Below are 20997 nucleotides of genomic sequence, written 5' to 3'. Positions count from 1 at the left end.
TAAATATATATAATATTTTACTAACATTGTTTCATATATTATTAAATAAATAAATGAGAACAATTAAAATTTTAAAAATAAAAATGATAGAGGTTTTATTATACATATATGTGGTCACGAATTATAATTCACCCCATGTTATTTAGGACAAATTTTGATACGAAATTTTGACACGATCTAGTGCATGTTTGGCACAAGTTTATAAGTTATCTTATGACTTATAAGTCCGTAACAGCTTATCGGGGAGTGTTTGTTGACCCAATTTATAAGTCGAATTTATAACTTATAAGCTGATAAATTTAATGTTAGTAAAGACATACTTATTCTCAACTTATTTTAATTTTTTTTTATTAACTTTAGCTTTAAAAAAATATGTTTTAAAATGTTAATCTAATTTAAAATTCACTAATTAAGATAATTATATTTAAAAAATTATTTATTTTAGCCCATTTAAGTAAAAAAACCTGATTTATAAGTAAAATTATTCAAAAACTTATATAATTTATAAGTATTCGTCTATTTATCACTAATAAATCACCTATTCTATTTAAACGATAAGTTACTTATTTTAAAATTTTCCAGACGGACACCTAATTTTACTCTACTTATTAAAAAACGAAAAAGTAAGATAATGCGGCACATGAAAATACGAGATAAATAATTTGATTATCTTTCCCGCTGGGCCGGCCCATCATTAACGAGAGACAAACAAATAAGTTTAACAAATGTCTTTTAGTTGTTATAGTTCTGAGCCTAGTAGTATGTTCATAGCTACATGTTTGCTAGAGCCTAGTGGCCCTAGTAGTTGTAACTTGGACAAGGAACGTAAAGAAATATACAAAGTTCGGAGTTTCTCATTTTTCATTTAATAGAATCACACCAATTATACAAAATCATTAGTTAAAAATTTATGCGGTATATTATTTATACTAAATTATAAGCATAATGACTCGTGTCAGACACGATGCATTCTCTAACAGTGTTATAAAAATCGGTAATCGGGGAAGATAAGTCGGGCTACCGATTTGGGATTAATTGAAAACGGGGATTAATCAGAAGTATTAATCGGAATAAAAATTGAATGTATTATAATATTAAATTATATTTAATATATTATTATAATTATATTAGTTATTTATTAACATATATATATTAATTATATCATTATTTCTATAATTATTCATATTTAAATTAATATAATATTTTAATTTTAATAAATAATTATATATAGTTCAATACAGAAAAAATTGTAAGGATTATTCATATTTCAAAAATTGAATTGGTGGGGTACTTTACAGGAAATTAATAGGGGATTAATCAGTTGAATTAGGGATTTTTAGAACACTGTTCTCTAGTAATATTTCAGAATATAGTGTATCTAATTTTTGAAATTTCAGCTTGCACATGTTTTGTTAAAAATAAAGTGCATGACCACTAATAATTTAGTTAAAGTATGCGAAAAATATCATCGGAAGCCGTTTATACTCCATTATCGTTTGAGCTGTTGAGTAATGGTATATGGTGTCATATTTATAATTTTTTTAACAGAATTTAATGATTCAGGTGACTGAAAATATTTTGGTTGTACATGATCTTTAATTTAAAGATATGATGTTCATTGTAATTTGTGTAGAACTGACATCTATGATTCTAAGGTGATTGAACTTTGTTGTATATGGAATTGACAATGTCTCGGTCTAACTTCAACATTCTCGTGTTAAAATTATGATGACGTGTTGTTAACAAATTCATTATGTATATGTCATCGTGTGTTGTTGTATTAATATAGCTTGTGGGTATATATTACAAATTTTACAATATGAGAACTTGTAGTAGTTAGGTTTCCAAAACCTTTCTTTTTGTATTTCATATAAGATTTCTCACCAGTTCTTTTATTAGAAAATGACATACATAACACAATAAAAAATGTAAAAGGCCAAAATATTGGCACTTTACGACACTCTAAAATGAGAGATCGTGTTGCGTTTTTAGTTCAGGACAAAAGACAGTAATTATACACGGGTTAACATGCAATCAGAGTACCGTGCCACATGGTTGACATGCAATTACAGTGTTTTGCCATAAATTTTTGAATACTAAAATCATAACTATCTAATAGTTAATGGTTAGACCCGGGTTCAATTGCTACTAATAACATATTTTTTTTAAAAAACCAATAAATACGTGACAAAATTTGTTATTTCACATGAATAAATTTGTTCATTTGCAAAGCCGTGTTGGATTTTAATATATATATATATAAGAAATATGAGATATCATAATAGCCTATGCAAGATACGAGTCGTTTTCTAGAAATATCTCATAATGCAGCGTATAACATTTTTGAAATTTTATTTTTTTGTGATTAAAAAATAAAGTATATAGTTCCTAATTATTTAATTAAAGTGTACAAAAAATAGAACTGTAAGTACTTCATACTCAATGATTATTTAGACTCTTAAGTGATGGTTTATTGTATTACTAAATTTATTATTCTTCTTCTTTTTTCAGGTTTGATGATTCTGGTGATAACAAATATTTTGATTGTATGTGATCTCTGAGTAAAATATATTGTTGTTTATTATAATTTTCCGTAGTTTCAATTGATATAAGTGTAAGCTGATGAAAAGTTGTTGCATATAATGTAAAAGATGTCTCAGTCCAATCACAAATTTCTTGTGTTGAAGTGTCAGTATAATGTTGTTAAAATCTTTGCAGCAATATTTAGTTAGTAAATATAGGCATATCTACTATTTATGCATGAGATATGTACTTTGGAATATGTAATCGTGTGTGGTGTTGTTGGTGTAAGACCACACGTTGTTTTCTAGTATATAGAGCCTAATGTAGCTTATTTTAATTCTTGTCACTTTTTTCGTGGATGATTTAAACGTTTTTATATACAAATCTAGTAATCATATATATATATATATATATATATATATATTGGCTTCATGTGCCAAATTTTTCTAAATTCAGTAAAATTTTCATAATTATTAGTACGTAAATTTTTAATGCTTTAATGTCATTACGAAAGTTATAATACGATAATTTTTGTGATCAATATAATTATATTCATTTTAAACATGAAATAGATATAATCAAATCATATATTTTAGTGTGTATATAAGTTTGGTCATATATTATAATTTCAAATATAAAAATAAATCTATAATAACATGAAATAGTTTCGTACCAAATAATAATTGCAAGAAGTTCATTGTTTTATTCAAAAACTTTTAAATCTATACTTAATTTTAGTTATATAAAATAATATACAATTTATATATTTTTTGTAATTATAGTATTGTCTAAAATCGTTAAAGTCAATATATTTTTCAAATTACATGTGACGACTGAGAATTTTGCAACGTAATTAAGTGAATAAAGTACGTGTTATGTGATGCGATTATAATTATGTGACTAAGTGATGATTATTTGTCTTATCTGTATACTAGAGTTTAGGAGCATGGATAAAAAATGTTCCAATTTAAAGAGTCAGCTTAAAAGATAAGCTGTGGTGTCGGGCCGTCAGGTAGAACGGAACCCGCCCTAATATGGAGTTAAAGAATATAAAATATGAATTATGTGTGATTGAATGAAATGAATAAGTAAATAAAGTATTTCGTCCTAAGTGACGTGTTGATTGGTAAAAACGTTGAGAAGCGTAATCGAAACGCTGAGCGTCGGGCCGTCAGGCTGAACGTGACCCGGTACGCGTAAAAGAGGATAAAGATTAAAGAGGGATAGATTCTTTGATAAGACCTGAGTCGTTATGTGACTGTATATGACTGAGTGCATGACTATGTGTTCTGTGTCAATTTTGTGAATTTTAAAGGAATTACGTGATTTAAATAAAGGTTTAATTAACCTTCGCGCATTTTTATAAAATCATTCGAGTAAGATAAAAACATGAGATTTATTTTGTTATCTTCGTAGTGGTCCTAGAGACTTTTTAAAAATGATGAGTGAATTTGATAGTTGATCTTTACATTTTTAAATTGATTTTATGTGAAAAATGTATTTATTAAAGCAAGTTTGCGAAATTCATATAAAATCAACCGTTAGCTCAAATTCTTATTATGAGTAATGGATAAAAAGCTAATTTCGAGACCTACGTGTTAAAATTGTCATTTTCGATAATTCTCGACTTTCCGAGAGAGATATATTTTATATTTGAATTTTGTTGCATTTGAGTAAAAAGAGAAAGAATGTGTGAGCCAAAAAAGAATTAATAGATTACCATTTTGCCCTTGTTTTGGTGGAGTATAAAATCACCCCTCCCTCCCCCATTTTCTTTTTCTTTCCCGTGCACTCACTCTTTCCTCTCTTCTTTCCTCTCTCTCTCGAACACTCTCTCTCACTCTCTCTCGGCTCTCTCATCTCTTACCTCTCTCACTTGCATGCAACCATCAAAACATACTCAAACACAAAGATATTGCTACCTTTAGTTGTTATTTTCGGTATACACTTCGATTCCTATTTGCATGTAAGTAATTATAAAAGTTTTGTGGGTTAATCACTATGGTAGTGTTCATGAAAAACCATTTCTTGATGCATAACCATGAGAGTGAATTCAAGCATGTTTGGAGGTCATAAACTCGAGAAGAGACCCGTTATGGGCTCTCTCAAGTTCGGCCACCACCGGCCATGATCCAAAGGAGAGCCGGTGGATTTTCCATGGTGTGATCATTTGATTTTAGCTTTGCATGTTATGATTTCTTGTAGATTTGAAAAAGGGTTTTGTTTCTTTGATGAAAATCGAGTGTGTGCTTGATAAAATGATTCCATTAATTGTGTTAGGAAGTAAATGAATGTGTGCAAATGATTGTTGCTTAGAAAATAAAAAATTAAGGTTTGCATGTTGATTTTTGCTTCGGCTTTTTACTAATTAAGAAGAGGAATTTGATTTTTGTGAGATAATCTTGGTAAATACTAAGTTTATATGGCATAAAAGTGATTGCATGTTAGTTTTAAAGAAGATCAAGATATGCATGTCATTGATTTGCCCTTGAGATGTAAATTTGAGTTTTTGCCGAATGGGAATTTAGTTAAAAAGGGGTTAATTTGATGAATAAGTGGATGCATGTTGTGATTTAGGTGAAATTCGATTGTGTTAAGGAATTTAGTTGGTTTACTTGATGAAAATAAAGTGTTTGATATAATGATGAGTTGAAATTGAATTGCATGCAAGCATGTATGTAAGATTTGGTTCGAATTATTGTTGATAAAATGAGATGTTAGTTTAATTGTTGGATTATGCTATGATTAAGGATGCATGGTGTAACTTTGAGAAATGTGATTGTATATATATATATATAACTATGGTTCGAATTTTTATGATTAAAAGAAAGGGGAATGATTCTTTAATGGTTTTTGAATGAGTTATGTGGTTATATGATTTAAAGTACGTGTTTGATTGATTTTGTGTGATAAGGCCAAATAGGCTATAGGGATTAAGAGTCAAAAACTTGATTTTGATGATCACAAGGATGATTGAAAGTGTATAAATGAATATCTATGAATTTGTTTGCTTAATTGTAGTATGTGGTTCGAATTAAGGAACAAAGGAAAAAGGGAACTAAGTTGAATGATTTTAAAAGATATAAGTGATAGTTATGGACGTAAATGTTTGGTTACGAATAAATCTTGTACTCTTACGAGTTATATTAGTGTGATTTGAGAAATAGCCAAGGTTAAGCGAGTACGCTTCGATTGTTAAGTATATAAGGGTATAAAAGCTACGAGAAAGTGATATGCTATATGCTATGTGCTATGTGTTTATATGTATAAGCTATATTCGTATACTCGAGTCAAAGATATAATCGAGTTATCGTATAGAGTGATCGTTCTGGGAACGAGAGTTGAGAATCTGATTAAGATTTTGGTTTTATTGTAGATTCGGAGCGTGAGGGCATTCGGGCTAGAAAATGAAAGGATTTACTAGGTGGCAGTAGTTCAACCTTCAGGAAAGCAAATTCAGGCAAGTAACTCTGATTACTTGTGTAAATGGTTATAAAGAGAATGTTGTTTATACCATGTAGAGTATTGAATAGTTTAAGTATGTAACCCTCGTTTTATGAAACCCTGATATTGATTTGAAGTACCCTTGTTCTTGATAACCTGTTATTGATAAGCCTATTGATTTCACCCTTTGATAATCTGTCTTTTCTGTTCAAGTTACCTATTAAGCCATGAATTATATTGAACCTTTTAATTATCTTTGTTAACCCTGTTTAATGATATCCTATTTCTCTTGATCACCCTATTGATCCCTAAATCAATGCTGATCCTTCTAATTTAGTGCCTTGTTATCCTTGATACAAAATTCGTATGAATTGTTCCTTGCGTATCTTTGAATCACTCCCTGAACTTTGTTTCCTTAAAATCTGAATTAAGAATGAGTTTTGACTTGAAAAAAAAGTCCGAATGATTTCAAATGCTTGGTAATGATAAAATGAATTTTAGAAAAACCTAATTGTTTTTCCAACTCAAGGTTTTCCAAATGAATTCCTGATGGATTGGATTGGGACGTAAGAGGCTAGTGGGACTAGTCCAGTCATGGTAAGAGGCTAGCGGGGCTAGTCCAACTTAAAGCTGAAATTATGCCGATTGGTACCTTAAAAGACCGGAATGGAGGTCGATACGGGCTGATCACCCGTATATAATGCAATGGAAAGATAAAGTGATCCAATCAAGGGTTCTAACTGATTATTTAAAAGGGAACTGAAACTTTTGTTCAGTAAATTGATTTTGAAAATGAAAATGGTTTATATTGCCTTGAAAAGAGTTGATTATGTTATTGTGGAGCTTAAACTCGAGAACCCTGATTCTTGAAATTGTTGATCATATAATTGATTCTATATCTTGAAATACTGTTGCTTTTCTCTATCAAAAGATCTATTTTGATCCTGCAATGATTTGTGATGAATGTCGGCTTTCGTCCTGCTTTGAGCCTCGTTCCTTGAAAGCCCCATACTATTCTTCAGAAACCTTTCCTTAACCCAAAAAGATGGAAATCTGCCACCTAGATTAAATAAAGTAGAATGCCCTAGTTTGTTAAAGCATATTGTGATTTGATATTGTAGAACTGCTATATAGTTATTTGCTGAGTTTTATACTCATTTGTTTTGTCTTAATCTAACCATGGCAGTTAAGCAAGAAGATGGTCAGGCTTAGGCGCACTGCTCGTAAGAGCGTACCTGGTGGTCCCTACCGTGTTGAGGGCTTCTGGTTGCCAGAGAAGGTAGTGGTAATCATGAGTGAGCTCGCGCCTAGAAAGAAGTGTATAAAGATACAATGGGTTATCTGTCGGTTCCCAACTGGAATCGATGTTGGTTATCTAATAATATTTTGGGTTTGTAGGTTATATTTTATGATTGGTAGTTGTGATCTTGTCTCATACTTTATCCTATTGATCCTGTTAGTAGTTAATCGGGGTTTATGCATATTTAATTATTAGATTAGAGGTGTGTGAGTCCTCATTTCCTAACCCCGAGATTGAGGACGTCACATTACAATAATTGCTAGAACCTTTTTTAAAATTGTAAAATAAAAACTACATCTTTCTTATAAAATATAAATATAAATTTAAAATTTACTTTTTAAGAATTCACCATTATTAAAAAAATTCACAAATATATAGTTAAATTTTGGTAATAATGTACATATGGAAAAAATGGTTAAGTACAACGCCCGTAGCTCTACTCGATTGTGCGATAATGTGGACCAAACTTTTTTATAAATCGGGTCAAGTCTATGACAAATCACGATAAATCAAGATTGCAATTTTGATATACATCATTTATGTGCTTTGTCTTATAATGGTTCGAGCATATTAATCATTATGGATGTAGGATGTTACAAACATCTTATTTCATTCGTATAACGTTCTCATCGATCTAATAAGCAAACTTTCTAAATCCTCTACTAGAATGATGAACTTCAAATCGATTAAACTATTATACATTTAATATTTACGATATATAGTCAAATTTTCTTTAAAAAAAAAATTACATTACATATACTTCTGACAAGGCTGTCGTGTGCCTATCAAATATGAATACCTAACAAATCCTTTTAACAATGTAGTAGGGTAAGTCAGAGTCAATCCTACAGAGACAAATTTACCAATCACTAGCAATCTTTGACTTGATTTAACTGATAAAGTAACACAATAAAATTTGAGAGATTATTAACCTAAAATTATACTAAGACAAACATGTTGTATTAATAAAATAACTAAAAACATCCAGAGTTAGGTATCCCCACTAGCATGAATCAATGCAATTATGATTTCCCGCCCCAATTAATCATATACTACTCAAGAGGAAAGACGCGCTCTATAAAATACCAATAACCTCTCTCGAGTATTTGGGAAAATCATGCATCAATAATAACTAGTGTTCAACTTAACCCTGGATTAAAAATCTACTCACTCATAACTAGATTAACAAAACACATAATATAATAAGAACATATAATTGATATTAATGAGAATAGAGAAGAAAACATTCAATCTCTTACAAGAAGAAAAGTAATGATCTTCATCCCTTTGTATATGTCTATCATGTTTGTATATATATCCAGAATAATATATTCCTATTTGTTTATGATAAAATTATACAAGTACGTTTCCTAAAATGATTAGGATTCCAAAGGAAAATTCGTAGCTCTCTTTTTTCAGTAAATATGGGCCGCTCCAGTTGTAATTTGATACGTGGATCACTTTAGAATGAGAGACAATTCCGTTATCGTCGCGTAGGCTATTAAATCGTCCAATTATGACTTCTTGAACTCAAGATATGATCCAAACAGTGAATTGTGTGCATGCAGTTCAACAAATCCGAATTTCCTTTAAATAAATCTTCATATTAAGCTCTTATTCTCCGATCCATTCAAGTTTAGGATTTTCCCGTCTCTTACAATAAAACATTAAAATCTATTAAATAAAAATTCAATTCAATGCAAAATATAACAAATATGAGGAATAAAATCATGTAAAATATACATAAATATATATATTTATTGAATAAACACTCGTTATAAATTTATTAATTTATTTTTCATATTAGTGCGAACATGATCATCTGTCATTGTTTATTAGTTCTTATATATAACATCGCAACAATAAGACGGTTATTTAGAAACATATTACATTATTTACTAAGTACATATTATCTCTTAATTTATTTATATTTTTCGTATAATGGCTATCTTCTATGTTAAATATCGATCAAAATTATTATCTTAATTTAAACTTTAATTACCTAGAAATATATAGTTAACTAAATCAATATATAAAAGGAAAAGGTTATTTCATGAACTGCAATAAGTAACTCAAATTTTACTATTTAGCGACATATACATATTAAGTGCTTGATTAAACATATAAAAGATATAGTGGCATAATGGTATTGTAGCATGAGAGTTAATGGGTGCATTTTGGTTCGAATCCAGCCAACATCACGATAATCATAATTTTTAACTAAATTATCAAAACTATTAGATCCAAATTTAAAAAGAAAATATATTACCTCAATTTACAGGTTCGAATTACGCCAAAACAAATATTTATATTATTATATAATAAGTTATAAATAAAATTTTAGGCTCGAAACTTACCAACAACAAATATTTTATATTATTATATGTAATGTATTCCGATGGTAAAAAAACATGTGGCTTAAATTTTAGCCAACCCGATGATAATGGTCATATTTGTTGAAACTACCGAAATTTGTAACAACGTGCCAAATCATTTGTACCTTATTGAAATAAAATATTTTATTTTGTAACATAGTGAAATAATAATAATGTACTATTTTAAAATATAGGAAACCATTATAGCCGACGCCGCTGAAGTACAATTAAGGATGGACATCGGGTCACTTCGGGGTCGCGGAGGGTTATCCCCTCCCCCGATCCCCGAATCTTAACTCATTTCTCGAACCTGCCTCGATCTCCGAACGTGGACTATTTTGCTTCCCGATCCCCGTCCTAATGGGGGGGAACAGGGATCCCCGCGGATAATCGGGGTATCCAATATTTTTTATTTAAATAAAATTATATTTATTTTAAATTCATGTTTAATAAATCATGATATATAAATATATTTTAAATTTAATATCATATTATAAATAGCAATTCGAATTAAAGTATTTTTATAATAAAAGATAGTATTAGAATATTTTTATTAAGTTATATCCTATTATAAAAATCAATATATTAAAGATTTAAATTAAAAGAAGTAAATACATTATATTTATTCATAATGTTATATTTTTCATAATATGTTAACTAATACACATATAAATTATTATATATTTTATTAAATATAATAATCGGGGTGGGAAACGGGGACGGGATACACTAATCCCCGACCCCACCTCGATCCCCGATTTTTTTTTAAAAATTCCGCGTTCCCCGTACCGAACCCTAAAAATTTCTTGATACTCCGACCAGTTCCCATTCGGGATGCGACAGATGAAATGCCTATCCCTAAGTACAATCCCTCAATAGAGTGTTTTGTATGGTATACAATTTTCTTCTCTAATTGTCAAAAAAAAATCTCGTATTCGAAATAAAGTGAATATTATATATATTGAAATTCGATAATTTCATATACGAATCTATATTCGTATCCAATAATGTTGAAATACGAAATTAAGTATGTAGTTAAACTTCGATAAATTAATAATTTCGATAAATTATTAAATTTTTGCAATCCTGACTCAATTGCTTTAATATAGATAAATATTTCGCTAAATTTAAATTTATATTTTTTTATTGAAATATAAAAGTCTTACATAATATACCAATTAATAATTTTATTTTACATCAAAATTATATACTTATATTAAATTTTACTTTTAAAATGAAACTTTGATGTAACTTGATTTTTTTTAAATTTATTTATCCATTTACTTTGTTTAGTATTCTTTTAAGTGCATTATAAAATTCTGATGTATTATGTACACATTACAAAAATAGACAATGACGCAATGTAATTATATTTTAATAACATTGCGATACCAATTTCAATATTTACATATTACGAGAGAAAATTAGGTAGTGAAAATAAGACGATGATATTGTTGCTATAACAACACCGTGATCTCAACTTCAGTTATCTTGTCATATATGTCTTTATCTTATTTCATCTTATTTCTCATTTCTTATATAACCTTGCTAATGATTTGTTTATCATTTAATAATTATGTCATCGCTTCATTTTTATCTAAATAATTAATAAAATTTTCAACATGCATTACTTCACATAATGATAATCAATAACCTTTTCGTCATTTATATTTATAAATAAAAATTTAAAAATGATATTTATAAAGTGATAATTAATAAATTATTAATATATCGATAAATTCCTAAGTTATTAATTAGTTTATATTTTAATTAATATTTTTTTCTGATTCCGAGGGTATTAATTTATCTAAGTTTATCAGTGATATTATATATATAGGGTAGCATTTTACGAATCGCGGATAAACATTATTTAAAAAATATAGATATGTAATTTATTTCATTTTTCTCATATGTAAATTACAAATTTTAATTATCAAGTTAAAAATCGAAGTTACTCAAATTTTTTATTCAAAAAATTATTAAAATTTAATGTAAAATTTAAATAATTCTGTAATAAAATTGCTATAGAATCATATCTATTATATATATAATACAACAATAGGGGGTTTGATGAGCAATTTAACTAATATGAAAATTATGCATCTATTTAATATTTATATAATATTTATTTTATATTTATTCTCAGAATTAATATTTGTTAGTTGACTATTAATATCTATATAATATTTATTGCTCACAACTAATATATATTAATTAACACATCATTAATATCTATATAATTTTTATTTGACATCATCATTCATTTATTAAAAATTGTTAATTATTGTATAATTAATACGTGCATACATACATATATTAATAAATACGTACATTCATAACAGACATACATACAATAAATAAATAAATATATATATATATATATATATATATATTAATACATGCATACATACATACATGTATGCATACACACAGACATACATACACATACGTACACACACATACACACATACAACGTATATAAATACTCATATATTCTTATTTTTATCAATTTAACATCTTATCGTACATACATACATACATACATGCATGCACACATACACACATACATACATTGATACATACTCATATATTTTTATTTTTTATCAATTTAACATTGTCCTCCAACATAATGAAATGGCCAAATATTATATTAAATTATATGAAATAAAAATAAAATAAATTATTTATACACGTATGTACGATCTATACTTCACTATTAAAAATAACGTGACATATATCATATACTCCCACCGTCCCATATGTTGTTAACATCGTTAGGGGGTTTGGTGAGCAAATTAATTCAAATAACCATTATACCCCTATATTAATATCTATAGAATATTTAATTCACCCCGTCATTCATTTATTAAAAATTATCAATTGTTGTATAATTAACATGTGCATACATACATAATTACATAATATATATATATATATAATACGTGGACATACACACACATACTCGTATGTTCCTATTTGTCATCAATCTAACCTCGTCATGAATGGCAAAATATTATGTTAATTTCAATGAAATAAAAAATAATTATTTATACAGATATATATGATTTATACTTCATTATTAATCCATCTATGACATATATCATATATTCCCATCGTCCCATAGGTTGTCAACATCGTTGTTCGACACAGAGATTAAAAAAATAAATTATGTTGAAGAAGAATTAAGAAAGCGGGGGTAAATTTTGGAGCCATTATTAAGATAATGTGCTCTTTTAGGAAATGTTAACAATCTGTTGAAACATCCTAAAATAGAAAGTTATTGAGACGAAGAGTATCATATGTCATTCAGTGAGTAAACTTATAGTACTAGCGTCAATAGTCTATATAATATGACTTATCAATCATATTTGTAACACATAAACACATTAAATAATTAAAAAATAAATTAATAATTATTTTAGAGTGATGGATATATATCATGCACACATAATCTCTTGTATTTATTTTACTTTCTAACCATTAACATATTATAAATACCATTTAATTATGAACTGACAAAAAAATGTATACTACAATAATTTATTACTTCCTGCGAATGCACTGTGATAACCCAGGTCAAATCCCGAGCCTTTTTCGAAAACCGGGTCAAGTCCCGATTCCGAGTCCGAAATAAGCCGAAGCCTACTGTCCCAAATGCAGCCAACTTGGGTAACGATTAGCCCACCACAGGCCTAAAAAATATCATGATTTGTTGGTGCAAGTATTAATAGTACTTTGTTTTATAAACTAATTAAGAGAAGTCCCAAATCTCCTCGATGTGGGTCTGGGGTGTAATAAACTCCCCCACTTAAACTTTTAACGCTATCGCCATGCCAAAACAGACAGCCATATGTCTTGATCTTTGCCTCTCTAGTCATTCTGAGATAATACCAGCTGGCTTCGTGTCCCCGCTTCCGGATCTCTGTCTAATGCGGGATAATACCATCAGCTTTCGTGTCCCCAAGCCAACTTGGGTAACGATTAGCCCACCACAGGCCTAAAAAATATCATGATTTGTTGGTGCAAGTATTAGTAGTACTTTGTTTTATAAACTAATTAAGAGAAGTCCCAAATCTCCTCGATGTGGGTCTGGGGTGTAATAAACTCCCCCACTTAAACTTTTAACGCCATCGCCAGGCCAAAACAGACAGCTATATGTCTTGATCTTTGCCTCTCTAGTCATTCTGAGATAATACCAGCTGGCTTCGTGTCCCCGCTTCCGGATCTCTGTCTAATGCGGGATAATACCATCAGCTTTCGTGTCCCCACCTCCAGCAACTTGACGAATCAAGCTTTCGAGAGTCGGCTCTGATACCATATGTGACAACCTAGGTCAAATCCCTAGTCTTTTTTGAGAAACAGGTCAAGTTCCGATTCCGAATCCGAAATAAGCCGAAGCCTGCTGTCTCAAATGCAACCAACTTAGGTAACGACTAGCCCACCACATACCTCCAAAAGATCATGATTTGTTGGTACAAGTAGTGATAGTATTTTGTCTTATAAACTAAAGAGAAGTCCCAAATATTTTCAATGTGGGACTTGGGTGTAACACTAACATGCACCATTGCAAACATACCTCAGTTACTTATGCTCGTATGTATAAACAAATAAGTTATTCATTTTTAGGTTATAACACAAATATATTGTCAATAATTACAGTAAAAATGTTTTCAATTAGCACAATATAGAATATATACATGCATTGCATGAGTTATAAAATTAGTTAATTATGGAAACATGAAGGGAGGAAGACCGAAAAAATGGATATGAACGGGAAAGGGTGGTGGTGGCAAAATGGGTGATGACGCTAGAGGTAGGGGGTGTTTAGGTTGTAGTGTGGAGTTTTGGAATATGGAGGAATTTAGTTTTTAAAGATAATAAAATTATTTGAAAAGATAATTAAAATTTTTATTTGAAAAAAAATTAAGATAAGAATAAATCAGTTGATTCTTAATTCAAGTTTTAAATAATAATTTAGTTCTTACAAGTCATTTTGCAATTTCTTTAAATTTTTTAATATAAAAAATTGTAGTTATCAGTTGATAAACATCCGAAAATTGGTTGACAATTTAAGAAAAAAATACTCTCTCAAGTCTCAAGCTGTCATGTATCCTTATCTCAGCATCCTACCAAAATCTCTATCATCCTACCATCATTTTCATTAATACGAGGATTTCTTTCTTTCCCCCGTTGAATGTAAGCATTTTGTCTCTACACTTTGTATAAGTTTACAAAACATTATACACACAAATCTCTATTTCATCTGTACATTTATTTACAGTCATTTTAAAAAGCTTTTACACAGGGTAGCAAGTAGTGTGCTATTTAACAGTAGCAAGTAGCAACCAATGCATGCTCTGTTTCTCTAATTTACTCATCCACTTTTGTGTTCATTTACTGTAATATTTATTACTATTCAACCCTAGATCTAAATGGGCTTCACCTAAATCACCTATAAACCTAGTAAAGATTCAATCTTTATACACACCCTGATAAAAAGATTCAATCTTTGTATCTATTTATTGTTTGCCCTAAAACCCTTTTGAGCAATTGATTTATTTTCATAAAATCTTGTTTCTTTTTCAAGATTTTATAATGAAAGTTTCTCAGAAAGATACAGAGAAGCTACTTGTTTGGGAACAAATGAGAAACACTAGAGCTTTGCCAAAGCTGATGGTTTGGTTAATCTTGTTTGTTATAGCTACTTATATTGTATATACACTTAAGCTTGTTATAAATTCTCGTGCTTGTGATGATGAAATTTTCCCAACAATTAGTCACAGAAGCCTTTCTGTGCACAAATTAGAATCTGGCAATTTGACACTTTTGCCGGGAAATCAAGAAACTTACCGAAAAACTGAGGTTAAAGACATTGTTTTCGGCATTGCTGCGTCGGCTAAGTTGTGGGAAAAGAGGAAGAACTACATTAAGTTGTGGTGGAAGCCTGGAAAGATGAGGGGGATTGTTTGGTTGGATAATCCTGTGAAAGGTCAAAAAGACGAGGGGTTACCTCCATTGAAAATCTCCGGTAATACGTCCCATTTTGCGTATATGAACCGGCAGGGGCACCGGTCTGCTATTCGGATTTCAAGGATAGTATCGGAGACTTTGCGATTGGGAATGAAGAATGTGAGGTGGTTTGTAATGGGAGATGATGATACAGTTTTTGTAACTGAGAATTTAGTGAGAATTTTGAATAAGTATGACCATAATCAGTATTACTATATTGGGAGTTTATCTGAGAGTCATTTGCAGAATATATATTTTTCTTATGGGATGGCATACGGTGGCGGTGGATTTGCTATAAGTTATCCATTAGCTAAGGCTCTTGTTAAAATGCAGGACGAATGTATTCAGAGATATCCTGGATTGTATGGCTCTGATGATAGAATGCAGGCTTGTATGGCGGAACTCGGTGTTCCACTCACTAAAGAACTCGGCTTTCACCAGGTTTAATTATTCACTTAAACTATGAACTTGGATTGTACGGCTCTTATTTGATTATTCACTAAAATATGAGCTTGGATTGTCTGGCTCTTATGCTAAATTGTTCAAATCATACAAATTTATGTTAGTTGTCTGAATGTTATATGTTCAATAGTTTTAGGAACTTGCCGACAATGTTTTTTCATTTATTGTTACCTTGGTAATTTCTATACCTTCAATCAAAATGCAGTAATATTTAACATCTTTTGTGATTGTGGCTATCAAATCAATATTGTACTATGGTTTTCTAGGTGGTATTGTATAATTGTTTAGGCAACATTATTGTTTTGATACATTGGTGTAGTGGAGCCACAGCCACTACATTATTCATCTCTGTCCCAACTATAGTAAGAAGGTAAGTAGGTAAACATATTACTCTATATTACCTTGCAGCACTAGAATACTAGTAGGACTGAACCTTTGTTTCTTGTTTGTTGCTTACCCCAAATAAAAGCAGCTTAAAGGCACCAACAGTGGTAGGTATCAATGAGATATGTCTTGTTGGGCGTTTTGTCCATCATACGGTCATACTACATATGTAGGGCAGACAGATATTGCTAGATTCCATTTACAAATCAATAATGCTGAATGTCTATTTTGGTCAAAAAGTGGTGGGCTAGTTCTTGTTTTGTTGATAGGCATAAGCATACAGGTTTTTAAATGTTACTGAACTCTGGCATATAAATTTGGTTTCAGTATGATGTTTATGGGAACTTATTTGGACTTCTTGCGGCACATCCAGTGACACCATTAGTGTCCTTGCACCACCTTGATGTGGTGGAGCCAATATTTCCCAATGTTACACGAGTAGAAGCTCTGAGGAGACTGACAATTCCAATGAAGCTGGATTCGGCGGGTCTTATACAACAATCCATTTGTTATGAAAAAACGAAGACTTGGACCATTTCAGTCTCCTGGGGATTTGCCATTCAAATAATCAGGGGAGTTTTATCACCTCGCGAAATTGAAATGCCTACAAGAACATTCTTAAATTGGTATAGGAGAGCAGATTACACTGCATATGCTTTTAATACAAGGCCAGTTGCTCGAAACCCCTGCCAAAGGCCCTTTGTGTTTTATTTGTCAAGGGTGAGATTCGATTCTGTTACCAACCAAACAGTGACTGTATATGATCGACATCGTATCCCTCATCCTGCATGCAAATGGAACTTGACAACTCCTGCTGAAATTGATAGAGTGGTGGTTTACAAGAAGCCTGATCCACATCTATGGGACAGGGTAAGCCCTCCCTCGTTTCTTTAATTTTCAACCAGTATTAATGATCAGACTTAATATTACTCTACACTAACTGTTTGCTGCAAAAGACCATTGAGTTATAATATTTGCACCATAACATACCTATTCGGTTCATTTGTAACCTCAAGCGCTTTCTGGCATTTCCCTTCTATATTAGGAAGGGTGCTCTGTGCTTTATATTTAAGGCCCTAGACTCGAGTGTATTGTATACAGCCAACCATTAGGCTTGAACTATCATGAAAACATATAATTTCTCTCTTCTTTTTTTTTTTAAAATCAACATTATTAAATTTGCTGTATTAAAACTTAAATTGGAATAAATGTAAGAAATAAATACTTGAAATGTGTGTCTTCTCATTGATTTTGTTTTGACCTTTTGATTGGCAGTCACCAAGGAGGAACTGTTGTCGGATATTGGAATCGAAGAAGAAAAGCATGATGTTGGATGTAGGTGTGTGTACAGAAGGTGAGATCAGTGTAATATAAGGATCAGAATGGTTTTGAATGGAGTGTGTGACAGATTAGATAAATAAACATAAGGCTGAACACTGATTCAAACCAGGTCCACTCTTTTCATGTGGAGTTTATACTGTTCTACTACATTCCATAGCTTTATTTTTTAATTAATTAAATTTCACACGTTCAAATTTTCGGGCAATGTCTTCCAAACAGGATCAGTTAATAGCTTATTATTAGAATAAGAAACAGTAGGCATAATTGTTATACATATAAAGATAGTAAAATAGAGGCTATGGTACTTTTTTATCAGTTGAACCCAATGTAATTACCTCAACTATGATATTCCCTGATCTGATGAGTTTTTTTTTTCTGCACATGCCTGATTAAAATATAAATCTTACTACCTTGAACAATAGGGGCACACGTTGTTCAATACTTGTGCAAATAGTTTTTTTATCATGTCTGGTACAGCAGCATGTAATCTGGGATTGAGTTGACTTGATATATTATATGCCATGCTTATGAATCAAGTATCTTTGTGGCAACATTATTAACATGAAATATGCATACATAGCAAGTACAGATGGGCGTTAAGTACACATGACAAGTTATATTTTATTTGCGAAAATCTAGCATATCACATGTTGCTATTGGGAAGGTTGTAAACAAAGATCACTGGCACATTATTACTAATATTGTTTGTAACAATTTGGTTTTAGAACTCTAGTTGCTAATGCACAATTTATTTGCAAGTTCAAGAAAGTGTTCATGATACTAGTGTGATTTATTGTTGCAAAATGATTAAACTAGTTCGAATCTACTGGGCGAAGTTTTCATTTTAAAGATCTTGTATATGATTTTCTGCATATATTACAAGGTTTACTTCGGTTTAAACCATTTTAACAATTGGAATCACTTAGAATAATGGAATTTTCTAAGAAAATAATGAAATACTCTTTTTTGAAGCAATGTTGGTGTCTTAATAGTTAATGCCTTAATATGAGCGTATCTACTAATGCAGTAGCAAAGAAATTTGAGGTTGAATAGCTAAGAAATTCCGAGGTACATCATTTGCAATACCAGGGCCGGCCCCATGTATTTGGGTGCTCTAGGCGGGATTCAAAAATGGTGCCCCATATTCATAACCAAAAAATCACAATAAAATATATTCATTGTATAAAAGAAAACTTACTTGAATCTAAAGTAGCAAGTGAATATAATGAATTTCTTGTATGCTAAATATCCAAGTTTTCAACCTCCTACAATAATCTCCTGCAAGCCACTGATGTAGTATCATGCATATAGAACAGTCATCATTACTAGTACACAACAATGTCAAAATAAAGTTATAAAAATGAGTTTACCTTTATTGATTTTGAAACTTTTTTCTAGGCTTTTGAGATGTGAATCTCTCTATGATTTTGCTATAATCTAGAGAACTTGTCAGCTCATTTTCAATAGACAATAAAGCCAATCCATTAAATCTATCTTGAGACATCGAAGAGCGGAGATAAGATTTGATCAGTTTCAATCTAGAAAATGTCCTTTCCGCCTCTACCACTGTAACATGAATGGTCACAGGAATGGTCACAACGATTCTATAAGTTATCCAAGCATTTGGATAATTTATTTGTCTTGAACTAGAACCTAAATAATTAAGCACATCTATTGCCTTTGTTATCTCATCGGGTATTACCATTCGAAACACTAGTAACTCGTTAAACAACTCCGCGCCAACAATATCATATCGCATATCATGTCTAAGAAATCCCTCAAGCTTCATGCAACAAGATTTTAACCCCTCATCATCACTAGATAAATGCTTCTTCAGGTTAAATAAAAACCCAAATTTTCCTTATAATCTTGAAACTGTTTAAACCGTTCTTTGAGTTGAAAAACACCTTGATCAACAATATACAAGAAATAATACCTTCTGAATTTTTGTTCAGCACTCAAGTTCTGATCATCATCAGCTGAAGTAACCCCAAGATCATTCAAATGAACAAGCCTACAAATTTTTCGCTTTTCAGGAAACACAGGCTCCACATCCAATTCCAAAACTAACTCTTTTGCCTCCTTCTTACAAGAGTCATAACCAGTTTTTCTAAACTCATTAAAGAAATTTATAAGTTCTTCCAATCTTGACAATGCAATATCAATATCAATATCTTCAAGTTGTAAGAACTTACTAACTGCATTAATGATATTTAACAAGTTAAACTAGATGCACATAGAAAATACTAACTGTATTTTATTTGGTAGCTAAGCAGAGGGAAGGAGAGGGTTTTGTACTTTTGTTACATGACTTCATCTGGCCATCTGGGGTAATGGGTATAGACGCGCATAGTCCAAAAACTCAATTTCTCCAAACCTTTCACATTTTTACTTTGTTTTGTTTATTAAATAAATTTTTTAATTATATTTTTAAAGTAAATTATATTTTAATTTTAAAATAAAGTTATCGCAAAGATAATAATATATTTTAAAATTTTAATATGTCCCCCAATCACATATATGTTAATGTATTCTAATTAAAATTTGTATTTTAAAATATAAAAAATAATAAAAAAAAATAATATAAAAAATAAATACACTTATATACATATGTTATTGAAATATTTTGGTGCCACTGAGCGCGGTGGTGCCCTAGGCGGCCGCCTAGGTCGCCTTACCCAAGGGCCGACCCTGTGCAATACTATGCGATCAGAGTATTCATAAGACATAAGAAGTTCCAGCAAACTGATGAGCAAGCCTATGCGGAGCCAGCCTATGCGGAGCCAGCCTATGCGGTCCACTCAACAATATTAGAGAAGCAATCATCTGCTTACATTCCTGAACTGCTACTACTATGCATATTTTAACACTTACCCTCACTCGAGAGCCCATTTTTGGAACGAATAGTGGATCACGGGCGTCCCATTTTTGAGATATAAATTTGCCTTTCGTGAATCCTTCCACTGCCTGAAATGTGATATCATATTAAGGAACCAATCGTTTTAAAACATTATTAGAATAACACCCAACTAGATCTATATTTTAACAGAATTCAAAAAGGATGAGAAGAACTACTGATTGCATGAATAGCAACTGAGACAATCTGATTCAATCTCGTACTTGGGCCAGTCGTAGTTCTTTATCCAACTCAAGACCTCT

At 30.6% G+C, this 20997-nt stretch overlaps 2 protein-coding genes across 2 annotated transcripts; one reads left to right on the top strand and one right to left on the bottom strand.

Moving 5' to 3' along the window:
- The first annotated feature begins 14788 nt into the window (after positions 1–14788).
- On the top strand, positions 14789–18036 carry LOC141668542 (uncharacterized). Its single transcript, XM_074475457.1, has 3 exons — positions 14789–16092; positions 16825–17367; positions 17773–18036. Exons 1-3 carry the CDS (start codon positions 15238–15240, stop codon positions 17869–17871), a joined length of 1497 nt encoding a protein of 498 aa, XP_074331558.1. The 5' UTR covers positions 14789–15237; the 3' UTR covers positions 17872–18036.
- A 1174-nt stretch (positions 18037–19210) lies between these two features.
- LOC141664807 (uncharacterized) lies at positions 19211–20730 on the bottom strand. Its single transcript, XM_074470760.1, has 3 exons — positions 20673–20730; positions 19775–20036; positions 19211–19655 (listed from the first exon to the last, which is right to left on the bottom strand). The coding sequence occupies exons 1-3, from the start codon at positions 20728–20730 to the stop codon at positions 19211–19213; spliced, it is 765 nt and encodes a 254-aa protein (XP_074326861.1).
- Between the last annotated feature and the right edge of the window lie 267 nt (positions 20731–20997).

Source organism: Apium graveolens, chromosome 6 (genome assembly GCF_009905375.1).
Source record: "Apium graveolens cultivar Ventura chromosome 6, ASM990537v1, whole genome shotgun sequence".
NCBI lineage: Eukaryota > Viridiplantae > Streptophyta > Magnoliopsida > Apiales > Apiaceae > Apium > Apium graveolens.
This window is presented reverse-complemented; position numbering and strand designations above follow the sequence as displayed.

Coding starts and splice junctions, on each gene's coding strand:
- LOC141668542 (XM_074475457.1), top strand. CDS start 15,238: ATGAAAGTTTCTCAGAAAGATACAGAGAAGCTACTTGTTTGGGAACAA. Junction 16,093..16,824: donor AAGAACTCGGCTTTCACCAG/GTTTAATTATTC, acceptor ATTTGGTTTCAG/TATGATGTTTATGGGAACTT. Junction 17,368..17,772: donor ATCCACATCTATGGGACAGG/GTAAGCCCTCCC, acceptor TTTGATTGGCAG/TCACCAAGGAGGAACTGTTG.
- LOC141664807 (XM_074470760.1), bottom strand. CDS start 20,730: ATGGGCTCTCGAGTGAGGGTAAGTGTTAAAATATGCATAGTAGTAGCA. Junction 20,037..20,672: donor AGTAGTAGCAGTTCAGGAAT/GTAAGCAGATGA, acceptor TCATTAATGCAG/TTAGTAAGTTCTTACAACTT. Junction 19,656..19,774: donor GCTGAACAAAAATTCAGAAG/GTATTATTTCTT, acceptor GCATTTATCTAG/TGATGATGAGGGGTTAAAAT.